This window comes from Haplochromis burtoni, unplaced genomic scaffold (assembly GCF_018398535.1).
Source record: "Haplochromis burtoni strain Fernald_Lab_line unplaced genomic scaffold, NCSU_Asbu1 Contig_1073, whole genome shotgun sequence".
Classification (NCBI taxonomy): Eukaryota; Metazoa; Chordata; class Actinopteri; order Cichliformes; family Cichlidae; genus Haplochromis; species Haplochromis burtoni.
Window position 1 is genome coordinate 29,635 of NW_024583434.1, and position 10,731 is coordinate 40,365.

At 37.6% G+C, this 10,731-nt stretch overlaps 1 protein-coding gene, 1 long non-coding RNA gene and 1 pseudogene across 2 annotated transcripts in view; 1 reads left to right on the forward strand and 2 right to left on the reverse strand.

Moving 5' to 3' along the window:
* Positions 1 to 1,526: 1,526 nt before the first annotated feature.
* Positions 1,527 to 3,588, reverse strand: LOC121813040 (annotated as a pseudogene).
* Positions 3,589 to 3,897: 309 nt separating this feature from the next.
* Positions 3,898 to 5,766, reverse strand: LOC102310455 (lysozyme C). Its single transcript, XM_005951701.2, has 4 exons — positions 5,451 to 5,766; positions 4,468 to 4,626; positions 4,163 to 4,238; positions 3,898 to 4,084 (listed from the first exon to the last, which is right to left on the reverse strand). The coding sequence occupies exons 1-4, from the start codon at positions 5,578 to 5,580 to the stop codon at positions 4,018 to 4,020; spliced, it is 432 nt and encodes a 143-aa protein (XP_005951763.1). The 5' UTR covers positions 5,581 to 5,766; the 3' UTR covers positions 3,898 to 4,017.
* Positions 5,767 to 7,178: 1,412 nt separating this feature from the next.
* The window catches only part of LOC102310763, an 8,436-nt gene continuing 4,883 nt past the window's right edge, over positions 7,179 to 10,731 (forward strand). Inside the window, exons 1-2 of the long non-coding RNA XR_317787.2 lie at positions 7,179 to 7,807; positions 8,022 to 8,159. This is a non-coding gene — a long non-coding RNA (uncharacterized LOC102310763). The remainder of the gene's footprint in view (positions 7,808 to 8,021; positions 8,160 to 10,731) is intronic.

Consider the following 10,731-nt stretch of genomic DNA (forward strand, 5'->3'; position numbering starts at 1 on the left):
ATCTTTCCACATGTCGCCATGGACTTTTTTTTCATTCAAGGTTCATCTTAGTAATAATGATCGTTTTTAGTGACAATGGCATAAATAGCTCAAAACATCTCTTGATGTCACTGACTTTGGTCAGAACAAACCTTGTGATTCGAGGGTTCATTTTGATGACATTTGCAGCAGCTGGCCTGTCGTGAACATAATGAGGTACTGAGCTCCAAAAGATTGTACCATTTTTGGACTTGAATCTTTCAGTAGCTTCAGCACCAGCGACCTCCACCTCTGATCAGATGTGTCTCTGTCTTCTGGATGATAGTCCACATTGTCTTGCCCCTCAGAAACCTGCCCATCTGAATCCCTGCTCTGTGTCCTCTCCTTCATTTTCACCAAAAATATGATCCAGAACTTGGCTCACTGTAAATCTTCTTCTCATTTTTGTATGCTGCAAATTGTAAATGTGCACTCTGGAAGTCAAATGGCCACTCAAATGAGTGAATTCACCTCAAATGTCTTGACATGCCTGTCTTTGTTTTGTTTTGTTTTGTTTTTGTGCAGGTATACTGCAAAAACACGCAAAATAAGAATCCCATGAAGCTCATATGATTAGGAGAGGAGCTGCTGTCAGCTGTCAGCTGACAGTGCACTTATGATTTCAGTTTTGACTCTAATTATTGCTTTATACTCATAATATTATAACTGGGTCGAAACCGACCCTAACAACACAAAGGTCATAATTTCAACTAGGGCATTTTATAATTTAGTGAAAATATTTTTTTTTTGTTTTATTTTGTAGAAATAGAGGTTCCTGACAAAGTCAAAAAGCCTTGATACAATAAACAAATGTATGTGATTTTTTATGCATTTGAAATTTAAAATGGGTCGGTGCCGACCCTAACACGAGAGGAAGGTTAACCCAGAAAGCAATATTCCTGCATGTCTAATATGTGTTATTATTAGAACATTTTTATTTCCAACACAAAAATATACAGGTAAGTTTTATGTAAAGTGAAACTAGAAATTCTCCTAACCCCAAACACATCATCTTAGTGGGTATGAAGTCATTAAGCTCAAGACCAGGCAGTCTGACAGGCTGACACCACAGTAGCCGTCCATTCCACTATCCTTCAACTTGGCTACAGCTAACCAGGAGCCATAACAATAGACTCTTCATGATGATGTCTCTGCTGGTTTGAATTTTTCCAGAGCTGTTGCTGAATTTCCTACTTTTTAACTGCCTATGTTCAGATAAGAGGACCAGAACAGAGTTATGTAAAAAAAAACACTAACACACAATGATGGGTTCATGGTTACCAAACCCAGACAGGTAAACAAAGCAGATTGATTGGATGGACTCTAAAGATTTGCAAAGTTTAGTTTTTTGCAAAGCATTCAAAGCTGTATTATTTACTTTACATCAGAAGACCATAGTCAAAGGAGCTTGCAAAGAAAAGCGTCTGGACTTCTTTAAGTTGCTTGAAAGAAGAAGAAGTCCAGACGCTTTTCTTTGCAAGCTCCTTTGACTACGATGACCTGGATGACTGAGAACCTTCACAGACATCAGAAGACCATAGCTTACCAAATTACGAAACCAGCACAGACCAATAAGCCAATTGAGAAAATATTTATTGAGGTTATAGATCAGTTTAGCAGTACTATGGTTTTCTCAAATTGGTATTTATTTATTTTATTTTATTTTTTGCACTCAGACAACCCGTGACCTGTTATCCTTCAGAAAGCATGCAGGTTTGAGGTGTTTAGTATGAATTTATTTTTTAGACCCGTAGGCTGTCCATCTATATTTTTACTGTACAATGATATCCTTTTAAGAGCCTACTGATAAAATTTTCTGCATGACACAAACTGTGAAGTCATCACTGGCCATCCTACCCATTTGAGAACCCTTTTTTAACTGTGCCAGTCATAATAATCGTTGTGATCATTTTCTTTTTCTCTTATTGTTAGACTTGGGAGAACAATCTAATACAACAAAATCACATATTTTAATTCCACAGGTTAAGGTTGGGATCGTAACTGATGATGTCATGGTCCTTCAGTCTGCGTCTCCACGGTGTATCTCCACCATGTCCCCCCCCCCACACACACACACCTCTCTGTTTATGTGCTTGCTGCTCTGTGTGTGTGTGTGTGTGTGTTGAGACCTAATGTGTGTTTAGACCACGATGATTACAGTTAACATTTTAGTCAACATGTGTCATAATAAGACAAGATTCATTTTCTTGCAGTAAAGTGAATGCTGCACTGATATGCTATGAGAAATGGAAACCAGACTTATATATGTCTTTTTATTGCTTAATTTATATTCTCTACCTAACCAACAAATGAATCTGCAACTTGCCACTAATGCCGAACGTGCTTGAATGTAAGTTTTTCTGAATAGTACATTCTTCTCATTTTAATTTAATTGTTGTTACTGTTCTTGTGACTGCAATTTAAAGTAATTTGGGCAAAGCTGTAAATTTCAAAACAAATAAAACTGAGCACAAACCAGAAGTGGTTGTAAGACTAGAGGGCCAACAGAATACGGTCACATTTCTATCCCAAATGTAGCACATAATGTTTTAAGAGTAGTCTTCGATAATTAGTGAATAATATGCAGCTGCCTCACCTTAAAATGTTAAAAGCAAACTCGCACCTTTTTACTCTAGGCAAGCAGAAAATGTAATATTTGTTTCATTAAATTTCTGAAGTTCTCCTAATCCAAAGACGGTTATGGCACACATTCCAAACTATTGTTTTCACCCCTATATTAAATTTTGCTTTTCCCCAAATTAAAAGGCAAGCATTAGAACCTATGATGATTTAAACCTCACAGGGACTCAGGCCACAAGATGCCCTGAGAGAAAAACCTATTGAGGCGCATTACTGACCACTACAGTTAATGTTGCAACCATTTTGCAAGTTGATGATTTAGTCATTGCACCACAAGTAGCTGTTAATTTGAAAGATCCCAAAGTCAGTTGATCTGTCATTGTTGGTGTTTTTGGCCATGGTGTTATAGTTTGACTCCCATTGGATGAGTCAAACCCCTGCAGACAGAGCAGAAGAGATGGATTTATATCCAACCAAAAAGCTAAAGCTCAGGCACTGAAACAAATCCAATCACATATTAATGCTTAGTCAGAATCCCAGACTTAACAGGGTTTCCCTAGTTAAAACACAGATCAATATGTCTGAAGATATGCGTTGTCGTTACATGGATAACAGTAACCTTACAGTAACATTTCACTGGTAGCGTAGTAGAAGTTGAATCTTATCTTGTATTTTCTTAAGCTGACAGTATAGTACTCACATTCGGCAAGGCTGACTCCATAGTAGCCATCTATCCCATTAGCCCTGAGTGTGCAGGCCCATTCACAGCACTCGAAGATTTTGCCATTGGCTGCAGCCAGGAAGAGCAAAAACCAACAGGCTCCTCATGATGGTATTTTTGCTTGTCCAAATGTCTCTAAAGCTGCTGCTGCTTTCCCTTTTTATTGGCAAAAATGCTCAGCTGCTGCCCAGGCTTGCTTTTGCATCAAAGTGGAAAAGCAAGCAGTATTGACCTTATGGTTAAAAAATAGAGCTGTACAAACAAAGCATATCGATCCAGCTGAGAAAGATCCCCAAAGTTTGGAGAAGTTCTAACTAGATAAGAGGACCCAAATACACACAAGGGAAGGGTTAGGTAAGAATAGAAATACAAGCAATGGTGAATTTACAGTAAAAAAAAAAATACATCTGAACAAACAAAACACGTTGTTTGGGCTGAAATAGAGTTTCTTGTCTGTTTTTACTTAAGAAAAGGTCTAATCAAGGACACAAAGCATTCCATATTTACTGATTTATTTAGAGCACATGAGACCACATTTTCTTAATTTTTTAAATGAGGAATGAAAAACACTGAAAGAGTAGAGATTTTAACTGATTTTAATCATTTGGGTCACCCAATATGTTTTCCTTTCAAAGTAGAAACAGAGAAGGATGGAGAAAATTTACTATGTCGATGACACCCTTCTGTTTATGTGTTGATTAAAGACCACATCCGGACAAATAGGGCCTGAGATCCTGGCCCTGACAGCGAGCGCGCCAGGCAACCCTAAAACCAGATTCAAAGGTCAGTCCAATGAACACAGAACTATCAGTGCATCCCAATCACATAATGATCTGTTCTTACCAGGCTGTGATGCCTTGTTCCCTAACGATACGTTTGGCACAATTGATCGCAGAGGTGACATCATCTGTCAAAAGCACTGTGGCCAAAGGGGGAAAGAAAAAAGTTAACACTGTGGAATAATAAGGACAACATCTGGGAAAAGTGAGTCAAAGTGTTTTTTATCAAAAACACTTATATATATACACAAAATCAATATTACAGATTGAGAAAAGAAAGTAAATAAATCAGTTTTAGAATAAATCAAGAAATGTATTAAGCCACTGAAGATGATTTACTGCTGAACATAACCTCAGATCATCACTGACCGTTGCAGTCAATGTTGCATCCATTTGCTGAATGAATGCGGCGGTCATTGCACCACCAGCGGCTATTTATCTGAAAGATGCCGAAGTCAGTGGATCCATCAGTGTTACGATTTGTTGCCTTTGTGTTATAGTTTGACTCATGTTTGGTCAGGCAAACCCCTGCAGACAGAACAGAAGAGATGGAAATGCAATGCCTGAAAGATAAAGGACAAGAGTCCTTTGCACATCCTCAACTAACTACTTCTCACATGCTGACACTTTATTACAGTCCCTTCTCGTCATATTTTAACCCTCTGATTTCTTAGGTTCATCTGTGATTAACCCTAATCACAGACAATCAGAGTATGTAATTTTTTAGAGTGGAATATTTTGTAATAAAGAAACCTTCCTCTGTCTTGGCTCTACCTGAGCTGTGAGATACATCTATAACGCCGACGTTAACTCTAAAAAGCAGTGGAATAAAAAGTGGCAGCATGATGGTTAGTGGAGGAAAGATTTGTAAGAAGTATTTAAGAATTGATGAAGCTGATCAGAAAGATGACTTTATGCTCTATGTTTCTATCTCACATTCAATCACTTTTGCTCATGAAACCATGTACAACTTTTTGCTCTGATCATTTAATAAATAAACAAACTTGGATTGCAAAACAGAGACATTTCTCTTCAGGGTCTTACCAAAAACTCAGAAATTGTTACTGTTATATTTTCTTTCAACCTGACTTCATGACAATCAGCACCATACATGACATTAATTGATAGTTCATCGAACTCTTACTGATGCCAGAGAACCACTAAGGGAAAAAGCTACGTTAGCTTTGTTCTGATATATAATCTCCAGTTACTTGTGCCAAATATCCATATAAATGGGTAGAGATGAACCTACTCCTGACTCTTATCCCAGTCACTTCAATGGTGAACTGCTTATTTTGGTGACCATCCAGGGTTGATCACCTTAGATTGTTTAAGTAAAAGCCTGTACTCACAGTTAGCCAGGCTGACACCACCATAGCCATCCATCCCGTTTGCCTTCAGCTTACGGGCCCAGTCACAGCGCTCAAAGACTTTAGCACTGGCCACAGTTATCAAAAGCAAGAAAACAAACACACTCCTCATGATGATGTCTGTGCTGTTTCACAGTTGCTGCTGAATCTCCTTATTGCTGAAATAGCTCAGCTGAAAAAGCTGTGACTGTCTGGGTTCAGATCAGAGGATCCAAATGCGCAATAAATGATGGGTTACGTGAAAAAGCTGGGTTCATGATTACACAATCCAGAGAGACAAATAAAACACACTGAACGGGATGAAATGTATTCCAAAGTTCAGGAAAGTTAACAAACAATAAATAAAACCCAATGAAGGCACTGAGCCCAAAGAAACACTAAATGGAAAGTCCAAATTACTCATATTTGAGATGCTGCTCTAATGGCAGCTCACTGTGACAGCAAGAATAGGAAAAGGGTTTGTAAGGTGTAGCAGAATTATAACAATGTAATGGCCAGGTATTACATGCTTTTCATTAGAAAAATGATGCCATGAACCACTCTAAAATCAACATGTGATGTTATGAAATAAAAAATGATAAAAACAGGCTCACAGAAAAGGTGACTCATGGAATTAGAGGCCAACAGGGTGTGTGCTTGAGCACCACCTGGGGTCTGTCTGTGCATGTGCCAGCCCACTTTGCTCCTTGAGGTGATGGTCAACTTGTAATGCTGTCACACTTTGCAAGAAAAATCAAAAAAAGTTGTTGGACTCCATCTTTACTCTGCAGGTGTAGTGCAACTGAGCTACATCCTTGAAAAAAAAAAGATGAATCTAGGACTATTGAGGATAGATAGGTGCCTAGTTTATACTTTATGTGTTTGGTTTTGGGGTTTAGTGTAAATTTCTAGTAGTAAAGCATAAGCATGGTAAAGATGACCACTCACAGTTGGTATTCTCATTAAAAATGAAAATCAGTGTTTGATTAGTAATCAGTTTTAGACTGCGTTAGCTTTGTTCCTATTTTTGTTAATGTGTGTTATGCCACAAAATGAGCTATATCACTTATGTTTTGGTCTTACATGGTATGACCACGTATCAACTGTTTTATATAGTTTCTATAATGTGTAATTAGATTGGCATACATTAATGTATTTTCTTCTTTTTTTTACTTATGTTTCAGCACAACTTCATGCCCAGCTAATCTAAGGAACTTGGAAAGAAAAGCGTCAGAATTTCTTTAAGTTTCTTGGACACATTTCACCTCTCATCCGAGAAGGTTCTTCAATTCTAAGAACAATTGATGGAGAGTCCCAGATTGAAGCCCTATCAGAGTGTCCCCAAACTTTGGTAAAGGCAGAGGATGATTACAATCTTTACCTAAACCATATTAGGAAACAGATCCAGGTCAATGCCTCAGCCTCTGTATCACCTCTCTTTTGCGAGATTTACCATGTTTGCTACATTGTTGTGCTTCCTTTCACTCATTTTACAGCATCCAGTTTGGGTTAGTTGAGATCTAGGACAGATGATATAAGAATAATTTTGGGATGTTTTAAGGGTGAAATGTGCTGCAGGATCATTAAAACATTAATATTATTTCCCCAGTTATAGCAAGTTCAAATGTATCTAAAAAAACAAACAAAACTGCTGATCAAAGTTCAGTTACCAACACACGCAGAGACTGGGACAAAACATGTTTCAACATATTTGCTCAAATTGACCCGCACTTAAAATAAACAGCACACTGAATATGATAAACACAAAGTGGCTGCACTCAAATCTGCTGCACTTTCTGCTTAATGGGAATCCATTCTATCTGTGATAAGTATGGTTTATGTTAAAGCAACGGCTGGTCATAAAATCTCAACAGGCCTTTGAAGGCTGATGGGTAAAAAGAGGATGTTTCATGCCTTATATGACATTCCTCTTTCTGCATACAAAGATTCCTATGAGTGCCACATACTCTACTCTACTCTACTTTGCTAGACCCTCCCCTGCACAGTTACCGCTGGTTTCCTCTTTGTGGAGCAAAGTGGGCGATAAACAAACGACAGAAAAGCCGATCAGCTGATCACTGATCAGTTTCATGATTTAATTAGCAGAGGGTGGGGAGAGGGGGCGAGAGAAGAAGAAGCACCTGCGATGTCAGGAAGTCAGTGACAGGTAAACCCACAGGAAGTTTTTCTGCCCTATCGGCTACAGGATGATGCGAACTGTTTCTACGAATATGTTACACGATCAACGATCGGAAGATAACAAGTTACGTTAAACAAAATCACTAATTGTGATTTAGGTTCAATACGAAACGTTTGAGGAAAAATCTTAACGACATGCTGTCAGTGAAGGCATCACACAGGTATTGACATGTTGTCATTTAAGTGTATTTATTATTGCCTGTGGCTTCCTGACTGACTTCAGCCACTCACAATGTTTGTTTTAACATTCAGTGAGCGCCTCACAGAGGTACCCATGTTCCCCGTTATGTCAGCTAATTTTGATGCTTTATAGTAAGTGTTGTTCACTTTGACCATTTGAAAACTTTTTCTCTCTTCTTTGTTGCATTTAATTAGAGAAACCATTGCTTTCCCCAAAAACCATCCTGTCACAGGGGAAGAGGAGGAGGTTTTGACCTAAGTGACTGAACTGGTCAAATTGTCGATCTGACATCGAGAGGAGATTGAAGAACCTCTCTCTGCTGTGGCTCCTCTGTAAGTACACTGTAATGATTATCTATGAAAACCTGTTGTTTCTTTATCACAAAACTTCCTGGTTGGTGTGGAATCACGGTTTTTTTCAAGGAGACCACAAAGAACAAAGAGGGTCAACAGGAGAAAGTGTAGAAAATTGGTGCTGATTATAGGTAAATGGGATCATAGACATCTATGATATGAAAAGCTGCTACAATAAAAGTTAGAATCTTACTTGAGTATTAATAAAAATGTTTTATCATCTATAATGTAAATTTCATGCATTCTTCTGAATCATATCAACAATATTATTGGATTATAATTATTTATTTATTTATATGTGTGAATTATTTTAATGTTGCTTGATGTTTGGAATAACCTATATGCTGCTGAGTAACTTTATTTACAATAAAATAAGATCATAAAGTAAGTAGTAAGTAAGCTTTACAATAAATTGCAAGGGACACACATTGTCTAATCTAAACTACAATGGAGCCGAAGAAGAAAACTGCAAAACAAAGAAAGATCTGATTGTGTTATAAAGTGAGGACAATTTCAGTTAAGTGCTGTAAATGTACTGTCAGTATCACTGGTGATGTTACAAGATTACCAGCACTCTAGCCCAGCACACATGTCTCTGTGTAGGACAAGTTTCCTCCTCTCTCTGCTCATCAGTGCGTAACTCAACCAAATCCATGACATCTGTGTTCTCCACAGTCTGGTGGTTTTCTGTTTTCTCTGCTACATCTCACAGATGTAACATTTTCTACAGCTACTTTTAGTACCACTGATATTCATTTAGACTCTTTTTCTCCAATCGATCTTTCTGAGTTAACTTCAATAATTACTTCCTCCAGTTTCACATACTGCGCTGCAGTGGTTTGTATCATATCTATCTAATAGACTCCAATTTGTACATGTAAATGGAGAGTCCTCTTCACACACTAAGGTCAATTATGGAGTTCCACAGGGTTCAGTGCTAGGACCAATTCTGTTTACATTATATGGAACATACATTCCCTTAGGCCAGGTGTGGGCAATTCCAGGCCCCGAGGGCCGGTGTCCTGTAGGTTTTAGATCTCACCTTAGGTCAACACACCTGAATCACATGATTAGTTCGTTACCAGGCCTCTGGAGAACTTCATGACATGTTGAGGAGCTAATTAACCATTTAAATCAGTTGTGTTTGATCAAGGACATATCTAAATGTAGATTATGGGTAGTGTATAAGATGTGTTTGATAGAAATGTAATGATATAGGTCACAAATGACAGCATGTGTATCAGCTGAAAAACCAACACTTACCGTTCTCTTACATCCCCGGTGGGTTCTTAAAGGAAATCACTTTAAGGTTTTAATTTCTTTTTCAGATTTCCATTGTTCCTAATATAATATATAATTTGTTTTTCTTTTCTACTGTATTTATGAGAATATTTAAGTTAATGATTCAGTACAATGTTTCAATTTGACCTCATGGTGGCAGTGTTGTCACACTGGTAAGGTTACGACTGGAACACAGACGAATCTAATAGTGAGCATTGAAGTAAATTTAGAGATTACAGTCTTCAAACCAAAAGTAGTTATCTCTGTTTTCATATGTCATGATCCTTAAAAATATAACCAATCATGAGAATAATGACAAAAAATAATGCAAGAATATAAATAAATGTATAAATAAAATATATACATAAATAAAAATCAATAAATAAAATATAGATGACAGACTGTTAATAATAAGAGCCTCCACAACAGTTATATTCAAAGGCAAAGGAAGGAAATAATTATTATTTATGTTTTTATTATTATCATTGCTGGCAGAACACTTTTCAAATCAAGAAGATCCTGTGTTTGAATCCACCACCTTTCAGTGCCTGCATGTTCCTGTGGGTACTTCAGATTCCTCCACCACAATCTGTCCAACACATCCAACTTATTCCATCTAAAGTGTTTGTTTGATGACCACAGTTTCTTTTTTAAATTTATGTTGACTCACTGCCAGCACAGAGAAAGGAAGTGAAAATTTAGTGGTTCCTCTTGGTTCCACCTCCTCTCTCTTTGGCTGTTCCATCACATGTTGTACCATCTTTAAATATCTTTTTGTTTTTGTCTGTTATTGAAATATAACTGTCAAACATTCACATTAGGCTGTTTGGTATATAGAACACTTTAACAAGGTGACCTCAGACACTTTTAGAAGAAATCTTTGTGTGGATTTTTTTCCATCCTGATCATCAGAAGAGTGTTTGAAGGTGTCAGAGATCCTTCAGAACAACAGTAAGTGTTTAAAATTACGCCTTTCAGTCTTTTAGGTAATCTGACAGGTTGACTGAAGTCTGTGAGCTTCAGTCGATTAACACAAACATAAAAAAATAAATCACCTCAACCAAGTGGAAATGTACTCAGTTACTCGCCTCTACTCTGATTACAGTCATGTCTGTTTCTGCTATTCTTTGTCTCTCACTGTAAATATGTTTGTTTTGTTCTGTGGAGATCATTCAAGAACTGAACCTGTTCTGCTCTTTAATGATGACGCACTTTCTGATCTTCCTGCTGTCCAGCCTCGTCACTCTGATGTGACTTCCTTCAGAGACTT